At 42.4% G+C, this 21,797-nt stretch overlaps 1 protein-coding gene across 1 annotated transcript in view; it reads left to right on the top strand.

Moving 5' to 3' along the window:
- The window catches only part of LOC135211059 (DNA polymerase delta catalytic subunit-like), a gene marked incomplete in the record, with an annotated part of 237,143 nt that overhangs the window by 112,067 nt on the left and 103,279 nt on the right, over positions 1–21,797 (top strand). The window contains 2 exon segments of the mRNA XM_064244116.1: positions 9,280–9,388; positions 19,811–19,919. Coding sequence (XP_064100186.1) covers positions 9,280–9,388; positions 19,811–19,919 — 218 coding nt within the window.

The raw sequence follows: 21,797 nt of genomic DNA, 5'->3' as shown, positions 1-21,797 counted from the left end.
AAAGTATGGGTGAAACCATGGCTAATAAAGAGACGTTTTACCATATGACTTTATATGAAAGAATTATAGGAAAATAACCCGGAAGATTATAGAAGTTATTCAAGAATGACTGATGATGACTGGGGTGTTCCTAATTTTTATTGCTGCTTCAGGTACAGTAATCGGGTAATGGAATCCATTCATTTAGTTTAGGAGGACCTCTGAATATACAATATGCTTTTCACCTTTTTAATTTTATTTAACCAACACAAAGGTTTACCTGCATTTCAGAATGTTTCTCTCTCTCTCTCTCTCTCTCTCTCTCTCTCTCTCTCTCTCTTCTCTCTCCTCTCTCTCTCTCTCTCTCTCTCTCTCAAGGTGACAAGGAATGCATCATTCTTAAACATACTTTACTTCATATAACAGAAATCTAAGTTGACTCTGGAGATGATTGAATTTGATTATCGATGAAAGGTGTGATATCGATCACTATGGACAGATTTCCTCTCAAATGTTTTACTAGTGAAATTCACAGTCGTTTAAGAATGTTAATGTTTTCATCGCTACGTTTATCCTTTAAAATGTTTTACAAATTAATTGTAAAACTCATTTATATTAGTCAAAAGATACCATGAAAGGCTGGCAGTTTTGGCTTTCACAAAAGCTGTTTGCATCTTTATCTATTTTTTTACACAATTCCAGTAATTGCTCATAAGCTGCTTGTCTTTTTACTTAATTGGAATAATCCGGACTTCGTATTCTCCAAAAGCACAGTAGTGTTCTGTACAGGTCCAAAAAAATCAGAATGAAATCGTGAGATAAATACTTGACTGATTGCGACATCCTTTCACAACAGCAGTACTGCCCTGACTCCCTGGAGGAAATAAGGTATTGTACATGTTGAAACTTTGCCCGCCGCGCCAGTCAGTTCAACATGCTGAAATGACGACGGGACAGGACTGGCATCAATAGCCCCCATACACGATAAAGACTGACCGGTTCGCGCCAATCGCTATGAAATCAGCGCACCAGTTACGTACGTGTATGATTGCCTTAAGAGCCACAGATCAGATTATCAGTGAGAGATCATCAGCAGAGATTATTAGAGTGAGATATTAAAAGAAGAACGAAAGATCAGAGGAAAAGTTGCTCGAGAGTTGGTTGGATTTTGGTCAAGCCATCTTCAGGAGTGGACGACCGAGTTATTTCGACGTTGGGGGAGACTTCAGAGAAGAGAAGTTCTGCTAGAGGTTTTGGGAAGTTCCTGCCCCTCATGTATCAAGAGTAGACATTATTTTCTGCAATACGGAGTCAAGAAGACGTCGGCAATCGCAGTTCTCCTTTTGTGAAGCCATCGTATCGAGTTGCCAAACCGGCTGGCAAGTACTTCCATTCCCTCACTGTTCCCCCAGTTCATGCAGTGTAAGATTCTATTTTTTTATGTAAATAGGAGTTACCATTCTGCATTTACCTATGTTAGTAAGCTGGTAAGTAAACCTTTGTTGTGCTAGTGTTTCTTTCTATATTCGTATCCCCAGTTTCAACTGTTGGTGTTGAAAATTTTTTTTTTTTTAATTTCATATCGAACCTGAAGCGGACCTCTCTCAGAGGTCGTAGCAGCGCATAACGTATGAAGCATATAACCGTACACACGAAGGGGAACCAACACGCTCCTGAGGGGCTGAGGATAACGAAAAAGTGCCTCAAAAGGCTAATAACGTACGCTAATTGTAAAAAGGGAGGCCTCAGAATACGTCAGGAGCGAGATGGACTCTATAATCAGCTAATAACATAAGGATAAAACCCTTAAAAATAAGGCTCCAGAAATCAACAGGAGCGAGAATAATGAAAAAGAATACGAAAACAGTAGCCTAAATAGTGAAGTGCTAAACGGTGGACAGAATACATCATGAGATAAAAACTGAAATAATCACGCACGCCGCCAGTCATGCACCCAAAATGGCGGATTGAAAGAGCGTCATACCCGGCTCATGAGGCAAAAAAGGACTTAAATTAAGGGCCAAAAAGGGATGCATCGTGCCCCAACGAGATTTAAAAACGATAAATGGAATACTCAACTTAAATGAAGAAGCTTGGAGATCTTGAGAAGACATGCTTCGCCAAAAACACTTCCTGGGAACAGCGAAAAACGGCGAGTGCGGACACGAGAAGTGCTATTTCAGGAATGAAGGTTTCGGGCAGAGGTAGTAGTAGTAGCGAGCGGAAGGTAGACGTTGTAACGGCACCTCTCTAGAGAGGGAATTCGAGAGGAGACTTCTAATTGGCAAAGTATCTGTGGTAGTGGCTTCCACTTGCCCTTGTGCTATACTGACACCCTATAGGGGTGAGCGAGCTGGGGTTAGTAACTCCAGCATTCCATATGGCTTTTTTCTCTGGTATATTTAGCATCTATTTATACCTAGAAATGTGTGCTACAGGAACATTTCACCGGCCAACACAGGTCGAACCCAGAAAAACCTATTTAATGTTTTATTTATCTATAAGAACCATTTCATATTAGAAAAAATTACTGTAGAGTACATAGAAATGATTGAAAATGGGTAGTATAAAAAGTTTGTCTGGGTAAGTAGCCGTTTGCCTTGGCCCTGATGGAATTATTCCCATAAGGTATGTGTTTTGAAATCTGAGAATTTCCAATTCTCTGAGGCTGTGGATTGACCAAATTCTTGCATAATTGGGTACAGTACTGTATATACTAAAGAGCATGTCTAAAAAATGGTTCTGAAGACATTGAAAAATATTACAAATAGATATAGTGTTTATAAGAAAAACCCAACTTTCAAATGAATTATGTTAGAAAAGTTTAGGATGGTAACTCTAAGAGGTCCTTGCACAACAGTTAGGATACGCTTTAGACTCAGAAGACAGGGGCCTGAGCAAGGTCAACCTCATAAATACTCAATTGCTGAAGGCCGGTTACAGATACAAAGGACATATGAAGAGAAACTTCTAAGGATCACTTTAAATGGAGAATATATTTACAAATTAATTACTTGACATTCACGGGCACCACAAGGGCGCTAGTTCTCTCAAGGTCCGACTTATTACTTAGAAAACAAGTTGCTTGTAGCACTGGAATCACTTGATTGGGTTACCGATACGTTGAAGGACTTTGAGTGTGGTTAGGGGGTGCCCAGAGTGTTTAATGATAAAGAAATCCACCTCTCACAGCAGGGAACAAGGCCGTAGGATACCTGGAACGAGATATTACTCCATAAACATATGTGCGATACACAAAGTACTGATTAAATGCAGTGATCCTGTCAAATCTTCACACTTGCTTAATATAAGTCTTACATTCCCAGAACTCCCACAAAGTGCAAGAATTGACTTGATTACATCACAGAAAGCTATTGTATTGAATGGGAAGATGTGGAACACAGTGTTTCAAATTCTGAAAAACTGGCCAAACGGCAGGGAAGTCAAAGAGACGGATGCACAGATTGGAGAGAGAGAGAGATGCCTTGCAATTGTTTGTGCAAAAAAAACAACTTGATATATGTTATCCGGAGTGGCAAAATGGGAAAGATACAGACCAAAAACTAAATTTGCAGGTGTTTTTTATGTTTGTGTTAACCCTTTAACGCCGATTGAATGTATTAAACGTCGATATAAATTGTCTGTTGGGTGCCGATTGGACGTTTGGTACGTCGATATAAAAAAGTTTTTAAAAAAATTTGTGGAAAAATAGTTATAGGCCTACTAGGCAAAAACTTTTGAATCACACGCCTTGGGGGATGCTGGGAGCTCACGGATCAAGGCGTTGTTTTGTTTACAAACGTTACCCAGTCGCGCAAGCGTGAATTTCTTTCTTCTCGCACTAAAAAATATCAGCGACACATCTCGGAAATTATTTTGTCTTTTTGACATAATTTTTGCACCATTTTATATTAGCTGTTACATGGAGTATTATATATGAAAATGTGCGCAATTTCATGTAGAATACAACTAAAAAGAACTCATGGTTGTAGCTTTTATCAGTTTTGAAATATTTTCTCATATAAATAATGATAAGTGCCAAAATTTCAACCTTTGGTCAATTTAGACTACCGAAATGGTAGAAAAACACAATTGTAAGCTAAAACTCTTATATTCTAGTAATATTCAATCATTTACCTTGATTTTGCAACAAATTGGAAGTCTCTAGCACAATATTTTGATTTATGGTGAATTTATGAAAAAAAAAACGTTTTTCCTTACGTCCGCGCAGTAACTCTTCCGAAAAAATCATAAATTTTTTCGTCTGATTGTTGTAATGTTTGCACCATTTTAAATTAGCTGTTACATAAAGTTTTATATATGGAAATGTGGGCAATTTCATGTAGAATACAACTTAAAACAACCCATGGTTGTAGCTTTTATCAGTTTTGAAATATTTTCATATAAATACGTGCCAAAATATGAACCTTCGGTCAACTTTTACTCGACGGAAATGGTAAAAAAACGCAATTGTAAGCTAAAACTCTTACATTCTAGTAATATTCAATCATTTACCTTTATTTTGCAACAAATTGGAAGTCTCTAGCACAATATTTTGATTTATGGTGAATTTATGGAAAAAAAAAAAAACATTTACCTTACGTCCGCAAGGTAACTTCCGAAAAAATCAGATATTTTTTCATCCGATTGTCGCAATGTTTGCACCATTTTAAATTAGCCATTACATAAAGTTTTATATATGAAAATGTGTGCAATTTCATGTAGAATACAACTAAAAAGAACCCATGGTTGTAGCTTTTATCAGTTTTGAAATATTTTCATATAAATAACGATAAGTGCCAAAATTTCAACCTTCGGTCAACTTTGACTCTACCGAAATGGTCAAAAAACGCAATTGTAAGCTAAAACTATTACATGTTAGTAATATTCAATCATTTACCTTTATTTTGCAACAAATTGAAAGTCTCTAGCACAATATTTCAATTTATGGTGAATTTATGAAATAAACTTTTTCCTTACGTCCGCAGTATCTCTTCCGAAAAAATCATAAATTTTTTCGTGCGATTGTCGTAATGTTTGCACCATTTTAAATTAGCCGTTACATAAAGTTTTATATATGAAAATGTGCACAATTTCGTGTAGAATATAACCAAAAACAACCTATGGTTGTGGCTTTTATCAGTTTTGAAATATTTTCATATAAATAATGATAAATAGAAAAAATTTGTCCTTCGGTCAACTTTAACTCGACCGAAATGGTCATAAACTGCAATTGTAAGCTACAACACTTACAGTCTAGTAATATTTAATCAATTACCTTCATTTTGCAACAAACAGGAAGTCTCTAGCACAATATTCTGCGCGTTACGAATTCATGCATCATTTTGTGATAATATTTTCTCTGCCTAGATCGTTTTACAATTTGTTGTATACCAAATTATTGCAGTTTAGTGTACAATACAACGAAAAAAAATGAACTCATTAGCTTTAACCGTTTTGCTCACAGCGCGATTTGCATAGTGCAATTATATATGACATTTTTTTTGCGCTGTCATATATCCCTGTCTGCTGAGGCTGTCTGCTATGACGTTCTTTTTCCCAGGGATAAACCTTGTCGTCAGGGAGGCCCTGACGCTCGAAGTCCACTCCGAGATATCCTCTGTCAGGTCGCACAGGAACCACGACTTCAAGCCTCCTTGCTTCTTCACGTGCACCACATCCATTGTGTTGTCCCACATCAGCGCGACCAAACGGTGTTGCATCTGGGGCTCGAAGGCTAAGAGGGCCCTCTTCAATGCCAGAAGCTCCAGCTCGTTTATGTGGAGGAGTTTCTCTGGCTCCGACCAGGTCCCCTCTCTCATCTCCGAGGGAAGGTGGGCTCCCCAACCCTTCTTTGACGAGTCCGTGAACAGGAGGTCTGTTTGTTTGTTTGTATGGTGTTTTTACGTTGCATGGAACCAGCAGTTATTCAGCAACTTGACCAACGGCTTAATGTGACTTCTGAACCACGTCGAGAGTGAATTTCTGTCACCAGAAATACACACCTCTCACTCCTCAGTGGAATGCCTGGGAATCAAACTCGTGGCCATTGAGGTAGCACCTTCATGTTCAGCTCCATCCCTAGGTAGATCTACCTAGGGATGGAGCTGAACATGAAGGTGGCCAGAGCCTTTCTGTTGGAGGACAGGCTCCTCAACACGGAGAAGGTGGCTCGGCCCTTCCTGGAACCCTCTCCCCGCCCAGCGAGGGAGTGGCAGAGGCTACTGGGGCACCTCGTCTCCATGGAAAGACTGGTCCCCCAAGGTAGGAGGCGACTGAGACCCGTCCAGTGGAACCTGAAGGAAAGTTGGGTCCCAAAGAGGGACCCTCCTCAGAAGCTCGTGGCTCCCTCTGAGTCCACGAAGGGAGCCCTCCGGTGGTAGCTAGACCTGGTAAACTTCCGCAGGGGCGTGTCTCTGTCGGAAGTTCCCCCCAGACCTCCTGTTAAGGGCCTCAGTGGCGTGGTCGATATGGTGTTGGCGTGCTACCTCAATGGCCGCGAGTTTGATTCCCAGGCATTCCACTGAGGAGTGGGAGGTGTGTATTTCTGGTGACAGAAATTCACTCTCGACGTGGTTCAGAAGTCACGTTAAGCCGTTGGTCAAGTTGCTGAATAACTGCTGGTTCCATGCAACGTAAAAACACCATACAAACAAACAAACAGACCTCCTGTTCACGGACTCGTCAAAGAAGGGTTGGGGAGCCCACCTTCCCTCGGAGATGAGAGAGGGGACCTGGTCGGAGCCAGAGAAACTCCTCCACATAAACGAGCTGGAGCTTCTGGCATTGAAGAGGGCCCTCTTAGCCTTCGAGCCCCAGATGCAACACCGTTTGGTCGCGCTGATGTGGGACAACACAATGGATGTGGTGCACGTGAAGAAGCAAGGAGGCTTGAAGTCGTGGTTCCTGTGCGACCTGACAGAGGATATCTTGGAGTGGACTTCGAGCGTCAGGGCCTCCCTGACGACAAGGTTTATCCCTGGGAAAAAGAACGTCATAGCAGACAGCCTCAGCAGACAGGGCCAGGTAAATAATCAGTTCGGAGTGGTCCCTGTATCCAGAAGTGGCAGAAGTGCTGATAGGAAGGTGGGGGTCCCCCTCCCTGGACCTGTTCACCACCACTCTGAACAACAATCTCCCAGTGTTCTGCTTCCCGGTGCCCGATCTGGCAGCAGTATGCGAGGATGCCTTTCAACACCCATGGGATGACCTAGACCTCTACACATTTCCACCGTTAGGTCTGATCAGGCAGGTCCTAAACCGTCTCAGGATCTTGAGGGGAACATTCATGACCCTAGTGGCCCCTCTGTGGCTGGACAGGGAGTGGTTCCCAGACCTGCAGGCCGCAGCGGTTCAAGATCCGTGGGAACTACCGCAAAGGTGGGACCTCCTAAGGCAGCCCCACTTCGAGAGGTTCCACGAAGACCTTCAAGCCCTGTGCCTTCACAGGTGGAGGTTGTCGAGCGACTGCTAGTGAGGAGAGGATTCTCTCGGAGGACCGTCTCCCATATGTTGGGCTACCTACGGAAGTCATCGGTAGCAGTGTACTAGACCAAATGGAAGACCTTCATGGACTGGTGCATGGGGCCAGCGCCTCAAGCCCTTGGAGACCAAGATCACCCACATAGCTGACTTCCTAGCCCACCTGAGCAAGGGGCTGTCGGTTCCGGCTGTGAAGGGAATGAGGGCCTCCTTGGGCCAGGTCTTCAGTCTGAAGGGCCTAGACCTGGGTGGCTCCAAGGACCTGGCCATGCTCCTGAGGAGTTTCAAACAACAGTCTTTACCTGGGGCGGTCAAGGCTTCTTAGTGGGACATCGCCAGGGTCCTGTACTCGGTCAGGAAGCCTCCCTTCAAGCCCCTTAAGGACATCATGGATAGGAACCTCACTCTCAAGACGGTGTTCCTCCTTACCCTGGCTTCCTCCAAGCGCGTTGGGGAGTTACACAGCCTGTTGTATGAAATGGCTCACTCCAGGGGGTGGAAAGAGCTCATCTTCCGGTATTTTCCCACATTCGTGGCCAAGACCCAGAACCCATCAGTCTGAGACGATAGGTTCATGGAGTTGTCGATTTCGGCTCTCCCGAAGTCCAAGGACCCCAAAGATCTCCTCTTGTGTCCAGTTTGGGCGGTGAGGAAATATGTGAGCAGGATGGCTCACTTCAGGCCAGGAATCAAGAACCTTTTTGTCACCACGGGCCGAGATAAGAAAGTGGTCTCCAAGAACACAGCTTTATATTGGTTGAGGGAGACATCAAGAGGGCTTGCAAGGAGGCTGGGCTCCCTGCACAGAAGAATGCTAAGCCCCACAACATAAGAGGTATCAGGGCCTCCCACTTGTTCTTGAAGAATATGACGGTCTCCCAAGTCCTAAGGGCGGGCGTGTGGAGTAGACAGTCCACTTTCACGATCCATTGCCTGAAGTACTGCATGAGGAGGTCCCTCTACTCCTTCGAGTTCGGCCCCGTTGTGGTGAATCAGCACAGAGTATAACCTCCCCCCCTAGGGGTAGGGGGCAGGATAGGTGTGGATGTGGGTATGAATGGCAGTTCCCTATGCGATCCCTGTTCCTTCCCTCTCCCCCTAACTACCTTCCCCTCCCTTACCACTGGGCCTCCAGACTGGGATTCGGCCCTGGGAGTATTCAAGGTAAGCCTTGTGGATCACCTGACAGTTTTCAATACAAACCATTGCCTTGCAGGACTTGTTCCAGTTATGCCCAGGACTTTGCCAGGTCCATCGGGGTTCCTCTCTCAGGTCACAGCCCCCTCCAGTTCCCGGGCCTCTCCTCCCCTAGAGTCTTTTTTCCTCTTATGGATTAAGTCTACTATAAAAGCAGTTCAAGGGAAGTATACCACACTGGAACAAATAACAAATTCTTGGTAATTTGTATTTTTCCTAGTTATACTTACCTTGAACTGCTTGGAAACTAGGCCCTCCCTACCGTTCCCCCTTTCTTTAGGGTAGGTGACAGGGCTTTTGTGGGGGGGGGGCATACGAGGAAAGACTGGCGAGAGAGGTCAGAGGTCGGGCAAGCTTCGACCCTCGGGGCATGGACCTGGCAGGGTAGGGCAAAGAACTGGAACTTTCTGGTCAGTTCCAGATTTAACAAATCCAGGTACCTCCTATAAAAGCAGTTCGAGGTAAGTATAGCTAGGAAAAATACAAATTACTAAGAATTTATTTTTAAACTAGTCATAATTGTGATTTTTCTTTCTTTCCATTTTAAGTATGAAATATTTTGAGACTAGGCTGCAGAAGTATTTCTTTCTTTGTTTCTGATGAATAATTTTCAAATTTCAGATTCATGACAGATACTCATTTGGTGGGATGCTCCTGGGTAGAACTACCACCAGGTACTTGGGCTATTAGGTCACCCAGTAAGGATTTAACGACGCGTTGCCAGATGGAGGTAAGGAACCAGTTTTCCAAAATTGTTTATAAATGTGACTGTGTTTCAAGCTTGAATGAAGCTGTCATTGTCTTTGTTGTCAATACATGAAGTATCTAGAAGCAAGTGTGCATTTGTAAGTGAAAAGATGGCCATATCTTGTGGTAAAGAAATCTAAAAATGCTGCGTTTGAAAAAGAGTGTCTTAAATTGAAGTCAGTCAGTTTTTCAAGTCAAAGGAAATTATTATTGTATAGTGAGCATAAGTATTGCAGTCCAGCTTTATATTTTTGTTAATATTCTCTTGAATAGTTGTATGACTGAGTGTGTATGTGTGTAAGCACTTTGTCGATAAATATAACTGTATGTTAGAGAATCAAAATTCTCTAGCTTAAAAATTATATGAAAGCCTGTCATTGCACAGAGGCTGAGATCAAAAGTGTACACAGTCAGATTAAAGGGTTTTAGATTTTTAGCATTTTTGCTATGACCAGTCATATGACCTATGTGATATTTGAGAAATGTGGCAGTATTAGCGAAGTAGTAATTGAAATCATTAATCAAGTTGCCATGGCCATAGATTTATAGAATTATTTGGGAAAGAAAATTTTTTTTTTGCAGGGAAAAGATAATACATAAGCAAATCTTTCATCCAGATTGCATTAAAGCTGTTAGTTTCATCATTAAAGGTATCCTGGCTGGTTGAAAGATCTCGTTTTTCAAATATCTACAAGCCATTTACACATAAGTGACATACCAAACAATTATATAGCTGTAAGCTTTCTTACCTGGCAATCGAAAATTAAAATCTGGCCGCCGCGGCGCTGCCATTATTCGTGTAGGTGATACAGGTCCTGCCTACTTTCGGGAATACCCAGTACTGCTGAGCTAACTACTGTCAATTCGTTTTCTGCCGGCCATGGAGTAACGTCTGTGGTTTTCTTGCAGTCAACTTGCGTTGCTATATTGGATTTGTATCTTTTTGGTAAATCATACTTTTTGTTTTTTACCAGTTAGCTGCTTAGTTAGCTTGTCATTATAGTGAGTTTAGCTACGATGTTGGACTCTAGTGCATTTTTTGTTAGGTTTTGCAGTTTTACAATCCGCACTCCAAGTGCATTAAGTGTAGGGGTCAGTGCTGTGACAAGGAATTAACTTGGGAGGAGTGCTGGGATTGAGATGAGCAAGGGTGGTAGACTTTTCAGGCTCATTAAGATAAAGTGGACAAAGATGGAAGAGGAAATCAGCTCTTAGAGCTGGTAGCAAATCTAGGGTAGAAACAACGCCTTTGCCTTTAGAGGCAAACAAGTTTTCTCTTTCTTCTCCTCTATTGTCTAATATCCCGCCTATTGATAGTCCTCCAACTTCATTACCAATCACTCCAGTCCAGGTATCACATGTTTCCGATCCCAACACCATTGACAATTTAGAATCCAAAAGGGACAAAAAATTCGAGATTTTGGCAAAATCCATAATGGATTTAGGAATGTCATTTCATGCTTTTGTAGAAAAATGGAATGAGAAGGCCAGTGTTTGGCCAAGTGTCAGTGTTGTGTCTGAGGAGATGGCTGTCCGTCCCCGCATTTCTCCTAGACGAAGGTCACTGTCCTGCTCCCCCGCACCCGGGAGAAGACATACTGGAGGTCGAAGGGAGACTTGGGGGGGTTTGCCCACGGGCATGTCGGTGAATTGCAGTTTTTGTCAGATTTGGATATGCAGTTCGCCTGTGCAGAGGCGACAGGTGTTAAGTGATTCAGTGTCGCATCCTTTGAGGAGGCATGCCACTTTTGCGGACGGTACACCTCCTCCAGTTAAGAAGTCAGGGAGCACAGGAGCCCACAGCCTTCCTGCAGTTTTGCGCCTCCCCAAGAATTTCGGGAGAATCGCCAGTCTTCTCCAGAGAATTTAGGTTTGATTGACGACAGGTGCTTATGTGCTCGCACTGTCGACTTCCCCCGTTGTGTATCGAAAGGAGTTTCAACTCTTTTGCCTCCTGCGACTCTCTTCAATTTGCCTCCTAGTCGCTCTTCTTCGAAGAAGAGCCGTTCAACCGCTGCGACTTCTACTTTCAAGAGACAACTTCAAGAGCTGATGGGTTTTTTGAAGAAAGTGACAAACCAATCAAAGAAAAGGATGGTGTGTCATCAGTCCTTTCAGAAGAGGACACACAAGAGCAGGAGTCGAAAGCTTCTTCAGTGTGCTTGAGCTTGTTAAAGTTTTTGTTGCTGACTTACCTGGACTTCTTCGAGCCAACTTCGCCTTCTTCTCCACCTTCTGTGTTCATGAAGGATAAGGAAGTCAGCTCCTTCTGTATTACCGAAACTGGTTCTTTTCCAGACGTCAAAAAAGCCCTTAAAGAAGCAGAAGAGTTGCTTGTTAAGAAGAGAGAGTAGAGTAAGGCCTTGTTTGCCTACCCCCCTTCGAAGCTTCAAAATAAGACCTACAGGTTCTATGTGACTGGAGAAGTTCCTTCCTTGGGAGTATCTGCTTCCTCTGAAGGAGACTTCTCTGGTCTTGTGGATTCGCACAGAAGAGCAGCGTTCTTGGCTGTGAAAGTGATGTTCTCCTCTCCCGATTTTGGTCACCTGGTAAAGAACTTATTCAAGGTGATTGAAGTCTTTAGCTTTCTGGACTGGACGATAGAAGCATTAGCCAGAAAGATAGAGGATTGCCAGTCCCTGGATGAGGAGTTTTCATCGGACTGGCTCAACGTTTTGTGCTGCGTGGACAGGGCAGTGAGAGACGGTACAGGTGAGTTAGCCGCTCTTTACTATGGGAGCACTTAAGAAGAGGGAACAGTGGTGCTCTTTTGTGTCTTGATGAGTGACTTTGAACCAGAAATTGGCACTTGCTGTCGAACCTCGAAAAGAAGTCAACCAGTGACCTATCCCAGTCAGTGAGACAGGCGCTAAAGCTTCTCCTCTTCAAAAGCATCCCTTTCAAGGAGGTAAATTGAGGTGGCAGCAAAGACCGAGGATTAACCTGTGCATGATAGCAAAGTCCGCCAAGAAACCTCCCTTTAAGCCTGAGGGTTGAGACCACTACTTCTGGGAAGATTGGACTTGGAGAGGAACAGAGCAGTGGGTAGTGCAGGTTCTTCAAGAAGGATATGCTATCCCCTTTGTGCAAGATCCGCCGCTGTCCAGTACACCCATGTGCTTGACAGCTTATTCATCAGGGTCAACAAGAGCTTTGGCATTAGCCGAAGAAGTAGAAGCGCTCATCATCAAGAAAGCCATAGAGGAGGTATCAGACAAGAACTCCCCAGGATTCTATAACAGGCTTTTTTTTAGTCCCCAAGGCATTGGGGGGCTGGAGGCCCATATTGGAAGTAAGCACTAAATTTCTTTGTGTTGAAGACAAAATTTTGAATGGAAACCAGTCGGTTGATGTCAGCCCTCCAACCGGGCAACTGGATCGTGTCTCTCAACATGAAGGATGCATACTTCCATGTCCCCATCCATCACGACTCCAAGAAATTTCTGATATTCGTCCTCAAGGAGAGAGTCTTCCAGTTCAGAGCCCTATGCTTCGGACTATTGACTGCCCCTCAGCTATTTACTTGGATTCTCGCTTCACTGGGGAAATGGCTGCATCTGATAGGGATCAATGCAGCTTTTTACTTGGACGACTGACCTGAGATCCAGATCCAGTCATCAGTGTGTGAAGGACTTGGAGGTGACACTATTTGACACAGCAATAGGGGTATTCAGATAAACATAGAGTAGTCTCAATTGGCCCCGACTCAGAGGATTCCCTATTTAGGGATGGTTCTGGATTCTAGCTTTTTGGGCTTTTCCCTCCCCAAAAAGGATCGAGTCCTGTCTTTCGACAGTCCAACCGTTTCCTGTTTCTTCCGTCTTGCTCAGCCCTAAAGTGGATGAGCCTCCTTGGGACCCTTGCTTCAGCGGTGAGTTTCGTTACGTTAGGCCGTCTACACATGAGGTCCATTCAGTTCTTCCTGAAAGTGAGTTTGTGTTGGAAGACACAACCAGACTCGCTAATCTCTCCCTGGATGGAAGAAATCAAGTCTGATCTTTGCTGGTGGCAATCGAAGAAGATGCTACAAGAAGGGCTTTCCCTAGCCGTGTTGAATCCCGACCTAGAGTTCTTCTCAGACGCGTCGGATAAGGGATGGGGAGCCCTTCTAGGAGACAGGAGGGTCTCAGGTCTTTGGACAGAACAAGAGAGGACCCTACCCATAAATGTGAAAGAATGAAAGGCGATCTTTTTAGGACTACAAGTGTTCACCCCTTTAGTCACTGGAAGGAAGATAGCGATCTACGCAGACAACTCCACAGCATTGTTGTATGTACAAAAGCAAGGAGGGACTTGCTCGTTTTCTCTCAACAGAGTAGCGGGAGAACTTATTTGGGTGAAGGAGCAAAAGATCTTTCCGTTTCCAAGATTTGTTGGAGGGAAAATAAAAGTTTTAGCAGATGAGCTGAGTCGTTCGAATCAGGTACTGTCGACAGAATGGGCTCTGAACGAAAGAGTTAGTCAGGATCTTTGTTGGCTATGGGGAAAGCAAACAATTGATCTGTTTGCCACCTCAAGAAATTATCATCTCCTGATTTTCTGTTCTTTGGTTCCTCAAGAAACGATCATCTGATTTTCTGTTCTTTGGTTCCAGACCCGCCAGCATAGAGAAGTCTTAAACAAGCTTCAATCACCAGAATACAGGTAATGACCGACTTACGACCTATGCAACTTACGTCTGATCGACTTTACGACTATTATTTTCACCCTTTTCGGCAGAACGTGTATACGAACGTACGATACTTTTTCCTGCGGCATCCGTGCATCTCTCGGGTCCCGCGCTCACTCAGTGTTGCCTGTAGCTCCGTACTGAACGCATCTCTCGCTCTGCTGTGTTCATTTTTCAATAACTTTGTGTTAATTTTGATCATTTTTGAAATGTCTGCCAAGAGGAAACTGTGTTTATCTACTCCTCAACATGCCAAGAAGGAAAGGAAGGCCATTGACTTGGACACAAAAATGACAGTGATTAAGCAGTTCGAAGAAGGGAAGAAAGTGAATGTGATCGCACGTGATATGAAGTTATCTCATTCTACTGTGTCCACGATTCTTAAGGATAAGGAAAGGATTCGTGATGCTGTGAAAGGTTCTGCACCCATGCGATCGACAGTGATTACGAAACAACGCACTGGCCCCATCCATGAAATGGAAAAATTATTGCATGTTTGGATGGAAGATCAAATCCAAAAAAGGACACCGTTAAGCCTTTTTACTGTGCAGATGAAGGCTAGAAGTCTGTTTCAGACTTTGAAGGAACGTGCTGGAGTAGAGTATAAGCAAGAATTTTTGGCAAGCGTTGGCTGGTTCAAGAGGTTCAAAAAACGATTCCAGCTGCATAGTGTTCGAGTGACTGGAGAAGCAGCGAGTGCGGATGAGGAAGGAGCTAGCAAGTTTGTCGACAGTCTCGATGAAATGATTACGGATGAGGAATATCTTCCAGAACAAATATTTAATGTTGATGAAACAGGTTTGTTCTGGAAACGAATGCCAGAACGCACTTACATCCATAAGGAAGCCAGTAGCATGCCAGGATTTAAAGCTTTTAAGGATAGGCTGACTCTACTGCTTGGTGGGAATGTCGCGGGGTTCAAGCTGAAACCCTTTTTAATTTATCATTCAGAAAACCCACGAGCATTCAAGAATGTAAGCAAGTACACTTTGCCTGTCTACTTTCGCTCTAACCGTAAGGCATGGATGACGCAGACACTTTTTGAAGACTGGTTTGTCAACTGTTTCATTCCTCAAGTGCGTGAATACTGCCTAGAGAAAGGAATTCCTTTCAATATTTTACTGCTGCTCGATAATGCGCCTGGACATCCACCTCACTTAGCTGATCTGAATCCTGATGTGAAAGTGGTTTTTTTTGCCACCAACACCACTCCAATTCTTCAACCTATGGACCAAGGTTCGATTGCAACATTTAAGGCAAACTATTTAAGAATCACCTTTGCGCAAGCCATAGCTGCTCTAGATGCCGACCCAGAACTATCCCTACGAGAATTTTGGAAACGCTACAATATTCTGCATGCTATCAAGAATGTGTCTTCTGCCTGGGAGACTGTGACGGCGAAGTGTATGAATGGCATATGGAAGAAGTGCGTTAAACGTTATGTGAATGATTTTGATGGATTTGACAGTGAACAAGAACTTGATGTGATACGGGGAAAAATAGTGAAACTGTCAAAAGAGCTTTCCTTGGATTGTGAAATAGAAGATATTGAGGATTTGCTAGGACCACGCTTCCGAAGAACTTACAAATGAAGAGCTGATTGAATTGGAAGAAGAACGAGTGGCGGAGGAAGAAAGAAGAGAAGCGGAGGATGAAGAGTTGCCAGAAAGGAAATTTACCAGCCAAGGGATTATCAGAAGGATTAGCTCAACTAAATAAACTCCTTGCACATTTCGAAGAAATGGACCCAAATTATGAAAGGTTTTCAAAGATTGAACGGATGGCACACGATTTGTTTCGTCCGTATCGTGAAATTTACGAGGAGAAAAAGAAACAAACAATCCAGACGAAACTCACCATGTTTGTGAAACGAACAACTCCTCCGTCACCCCGACCGTCGCTTCAGCTGATGAAGTCAACGACCTCCAGTCAAGCACCAGCGATGCCAGAAGTCTTTAATTTTATTATATTTTCCTGTACTACATACTAGTTTTCAATTGTATTTTTGAATGTTTTCTATTTTTTGCACCTGTATTTTGTATTTTTAAACATTAAACAAATTGTACTGTAGCATCCAGTGTTTAAATTAAACCTGACAAAAGTAACAACAGGAAACAGTATGATGCATAGAGAAACGGGTTTGCTATGAACTTAACAAACGTAACAATACATAAGACGCAATTTCGTGTACGTAGAGTACGTTACAGACTTACAAATGGTATAAAAAATGCCAAGAAATCATAACTAAAAAAAGGATAATTTTTATATGAGCATACAAAACGAAGTTCTCTCTCTCTCTACTCTCTCACGTCTCATCTCTCTATCTCTCTCTCGTCTCTCTCTCTTCTCTCTATCTATCTCTCTCTCTCCTTCCTTCTCTCTCTCTTGTTCAGTGAAAGCCTCGATTCGATAGAATTTTTTCCACGTAATCATAGGCGTACGAGGTGAAGTTCATTTGGGAGGGCAACACCTAATTTGCCCGAATTTTCATTATGAAACAGTATGATGCGTGGAGAAACAGTTTGGACAAACGTTTGGCGAATGTAACAGTACGTAGAGAGACGTTACAAATGGTATAAAAAATTCCAAGAAATCATAACTAGGAAATACAATAAGTAAATTAACTAAAAAAAAAAAAAAAGGATGAATTTTTATATGAACGTGACAACCGAAGCATTATGAAACAGTATGATGCGAGGAGAAACAGTTTGGACAAACGTTTGCCGAATGTAACAGTACGTAGAGAGACGTTACAAATGGTATAAAAAAATTCCAAGAAATCATAACTAGGAAATACAATAAGTAAATTAACTAAAAAAAAAAAGGATGAATTTTTATATGAACGTGACAACCGAAGCATTATGAAACAGTATGATGCGAGGAGAAACAGTTTGGACAAACGTTTGCCGAATGTAACAGCAAGGAGTAGTAATGTCGTGTAGAGAGACGATATAAATGGTATAAAAATAATCATAACTAGGAAATACGTACAATGAAACTAAAGAAAAGGTTGAACCTACAAACGTAGCAATATGAAACAGTGTGATGTGTGGAGAATGGGTTCGTCTGACGACTTTGACAAACGTTAACAGTAAGGCGTAGTAATGTACACGTCATTACTACGCCTTACTGTTAACGTTTGTCAAAGTCGTCAGACGTACCCGTTCTCCACACATCACACTGTTTCATATTGCTACGTTTGTAGGTTCAACCTTTTCTTTAGTTAATTTATTTTGCTATCTTTGTTTTCTTTAGACTTCTTTGTATTTCCTAGTTATGATTATTTTTATATTTTTATACATATGTGTGAGATGTTACACATGCTACAAAAATGTAAAGAAATCATAACTAGGAAATATAATACACATTCTAAAGAAAAAGACAGCAAAATATACTAGCTAAAGAAAGGGTTGAATTTTTACATACGTATATGAACTTGTGAAAGGGTATCGTAAAGTACTATCGTAATACATATATGACAGTAAGAATATGCACTAAGAATGGTAATACAATGGTTTTAATGATAATGAATGTTAAATAATAATGAATTATGACTTAAATATGATAATATAAGTAATAATCTAAGAAAATGTTGATAAAATATGACTTTCAGATGATGTCAATATCATTACACAATATGTATATGTACGATAAACTCTACGGTAATTTAGCAGACTCGACATGCGTCCAAATCGAGTTACGACTTGTTTTGCAGAACCAATTGCTGTCGTAAGTCGGTCACTACCTGTATGACGATGACTCTGGTGGCTCCATTCTGGCCCAGGAAAGGATGGTTCCTGGACCTTCTCAAGCTTCTAGTGGATTTCCCCAGGCTTCTTCCACAAAGTCCATTTCTTCTCAAACAACCCCACTTCGACTGGTATCACCAAGGATTATCCGCTCTGGCCCTGACAAGATTCAGTCTGTCAGGAACCTCAGAGCTAAAGGTTTTTCACAAAGAGTGTCAGAAACTATTGTGAGCTGTAGAAGCTCTTCTGCCAAACTCTACCAGTCAAGTGGAGAGTCTAGGTTGTGGTGCAAACGAGTTAACATCTCTTCTTCAAAGACGACTATAACAGAAATCTCGGATTTTCTGTTATTTCTGAGGTACTCAAGGAAATTGTCCATTGTCCACTTTGACTATTAAAGGATATAGGTCCTTGCTTTCATCAGTTTTTAAGCATAGAGGCCTCAACCAATCAGGATATCAGCGACCTGATTAGATCCTTTAGTTCCCCTAAAGTGTGCAAGCTTGGCAAAGTGGACAGGAATTTGGATGTAGTATTAAGGTGGCTTTCCAGAATTCCTTGCCAAGAACAAGGATCCTTCGAACCCTTGGCCTCGTTCTTTCGTAATCGATAGCTTAACGGACATAGTGGGAGCAGAAGACGAGGAACATACGTTGTCTGGTCAGAGCCATCAGACATTACCTGATTAGGATAGAAACGTTGAGAGGAAACTCGAACCGACTCTGGTGCTTGGTGAGAGACCCTTCCTGTCCTCTCAAAGAACGCAATTTCGTTCTTCCTGAGGAGTTTGATTTTAGAAGCGAATGCCCATACTTAAGATCAAGCTCTTCGTGTACTGACATAATATGTCGCTATCCTCCATTCTGCAAACAGCATTCTGGAGGTCAAAATCGGTGTTTGCGTTGTATTACTTGAAGGATATAGAAACTACTTTTGAAAATTGTTTTAGATTGGGGCCTTTGTCGGTAGCAGAAATGGTGTTGGGAGAGGAAGTATAGGGGGACTTTTCTTTTCCCTCCGCTTGCTCCTCACCTTGTATTTAAGGTTGTCAAGTTTTTTGGAAGCCTGGGGGTACGTGGTACCCGGAGTACCCTTTAGTTTTTTATGGATAATGGTTATTTTTAGTGTAGGTGATGGTTTTATATTTTATCTGGTCTTTGCCCAGGGCAAGGGCAAACTTTTGTTTGTTTTTTGTCAACCATCGGTGAACCTCCAAGGTTACAAACTCCCACCATTATTAGGGACGATCCTGGCCATTACTGCCACGTCTCCTTTGGGTGATGAAAGCGCCGACCAGAGGTAGTATCTACCTGCAGCTCCTCTCTCACAAGGTAATGTACTGCAAACATTATATAATGTGAGCACGTGTTTGTTGTCTTTTCATAAAGCTGTCCATGTACCCACCTTCCTGGTAACATGGATTCAGCTATGTAATTGTTTGGTAAGTCACTCATGTGAAAATATTTTTTATAATAAAATAAGGTTTCACATATACTTACCAAACAATTACATAATCAGAGCCCTCCTTCCTCCCCACAAATGGACGTTGCGGCTCAACGAATTGACAGTTGTTAGCTCAGCAGCACCGGGTATTCCCAAAAATCGGCTTGACCTGTATCACCTACATGAACGATGACAGCGCTGCCACGGCCAGGAAATTTGAATTGCCGACTGCCATGTAAGAAAGCTTACAGCTATGTAATTTTTAGGTAAGTATCTGTGATATTTTATTATAAAAATATAATTTTTCCTAAACTTTTGTTGTTACATTTTCCCTTATAGGTTATAAATGTGATTTCTTCCCACTTTTGATCACTTTCTGTGTGAGTCATCTGGTTCAAGTCCTTTCAGTGAAATTGAAAATTTATTTTTGCTTCAATAAAAATAGCAAAGCCACATGCTTTGAATTTCTTCTTGGACTGCAGTTAATGTTACAATTATTTAGTACTAGTTAGTGAACCTAAATGATTCTACATTTCATACCTAGGTTGATGTTGCATGGAACAAATTCATAGCTCATGTACCAGAGGGAGATTGGGCACATATAGCACCACTGAGAATTCTCTCATTTGATATTGAATGTGCTGGACGCAAAGGTATGTAAAACTCCATTTTTATTTTTAGTTTCTGTATTTTATTAATTTATAATATTTACATTGCCATGGTCAGAAGAGAGCTGGACACAAAGTAATTTGACTATTTCTACACATATTGAGATGCTCGAGCTTCAGAGCAAGATTTTTAGGTCTTGGTCAAAATTCTATATTCTACAGAGCTGAATTTTTTAAAACCAACAAAACTTCGATATTTTACCAGAAATTTTAGCTAAAAAGGGTTCTGATATATTAGTGTAGTGCTACTCCTGAGTTGTGCTATTTTATTTAAAGTGGAATAAGCATTGTGCTTATATTTAGCATTCAAAGGTTTTTTTCATCGACTTGTAATGGAAAGGTTTATGAAAAAATTTGTACAGGCGACCCTCGGTTAGTGGCAGGGGTTCTGTTCCTGGCCGCCGACGCTGAGCAATTTTCGACACTAAGCAATTTTGAAACCTACAGCTGCCGTACACCTTTTGGAATACTAGGCCAGTTAACAGCACCCTAGACCAGTCAAATGACACAGTAATCCCGCAATAAGTAAAATTATATTTATGCAGTACAGTGGGGCCTCCCTTAGTCGCAGATCAGTAATCACGGAGTCAGTTAACCATAGGTTTTTCCTTGGACCACTTCTCAGTCTATATCGCTGCATGAATCGTAGCATCACGGCTTGTCCGTGGTAGGCTGAGCCTCTGCTGCGGTCCGATAACCATCAACATGCATGAACAGATTCACATTATGATATTAACTGACAATAAAGGTAATAAAACCATTCTCACCTTATATATTATTGGCATATCTTCATAATAAATAGCATATTCATGGAATAATTCCCCACATCATTAACATCAACTTGTACTTGAGTGGCCAGCAATGAAATGTAAACATTGAGCTACTACAGTGCATTCACAGTGACATTCATCATTCGTTAACCTTGTAGAAATATTAATAGTAGTAGTGTAATCACGGTAGTAATAACATTTAGGAAAACATTAATTGTTCCGACATGTAATACAAACCATTGGTCTTTTACATATGGAATATACTTACAGCGGCAGCTGGACTGGTCGTAAGCTTTCGAACAAGGTGGTTCGGTAATAACTGCTTGTCCGAAGGTCGGGAGTCCCGCCCGACTGGAGGTAAACATTCCACTTTGCTTTCGGCCCCCGTCGGAGATAGACGTGTTCTTTACCGCTCTGCCCGCCATCGTCGTATTCTTTTCAACCTTCAATTACGAAGTGCTTTTGTGAATGCTCTCTATTCCTGTAGTACTTGGAGCGTGTTTGTAAGTACTTTTGATTCCTTTTTTCATTGTTTTGTGATCTTGTGGTGAGTGGACCATGGAAAGCCATGAGACGGAGATACCCCACCGCCCCCCAGTCAGCCGGAGACTATGTCCTGGTGTGGAGGGCTGTAAGTGTTGGGCCTTCAGGTACTTAAAGTATGTGGACCCTCATGACTTATGTACTCGGTGCCGAGGGCGAGAATGCTCTCGATCCGACACCTGTAATGTGCGTGTGTTGTGGTCGGAGGAGCAGTGGGGGTGCTACGAGGGGAGGAAGAAAGCATGTAAACTGGCCAAGGTGTCGTCAGAAAGCTCTCCAGCGACACCTTTGGTCATGGACACATCTTCTTTCCTCCTAGTCAGCTCCCTCGTATGGCTCCTTCTCCTTCGGGGGACGTGTCGCGTTCCGCCTCTTCACTTGACCTGTCGAGTGCAGAGGAGGGGGCGCGGCACCACCCCGATCTTCAGTTGTACTCGGGGTCTTCCGTTCGCTCGGGGGTGGGAACTAACTCTCTCTCTCTCTCTCTCTCTCTCTCTCATTAACCTGACTCTTGCCTCCTCAGGTGTGACTGCCGCGGCAGGCGGAGACC

Source organism: Macrobrachium nipponense, chromosome 4 (assembly GCF_015104395.2).
Source record: "Macrobrachium nipponense isolate FS-2020 chromosome 4, ASM1510439v2, whole genome shotgun sequence".
NCBI classification, from domain to species: domain Eukaryota; kingdom Metazoa; phylum Arthropoda; class Malacostraca; order Decapoda; family Palaemonidae; genus Macrobrachium; species Macrobrachium nipponense.
The sequence above is the reverse complement of the archived record's forward strand: the minus strand, read 5'-3'. Positions and strand labels throughout refer to the sequence as shown.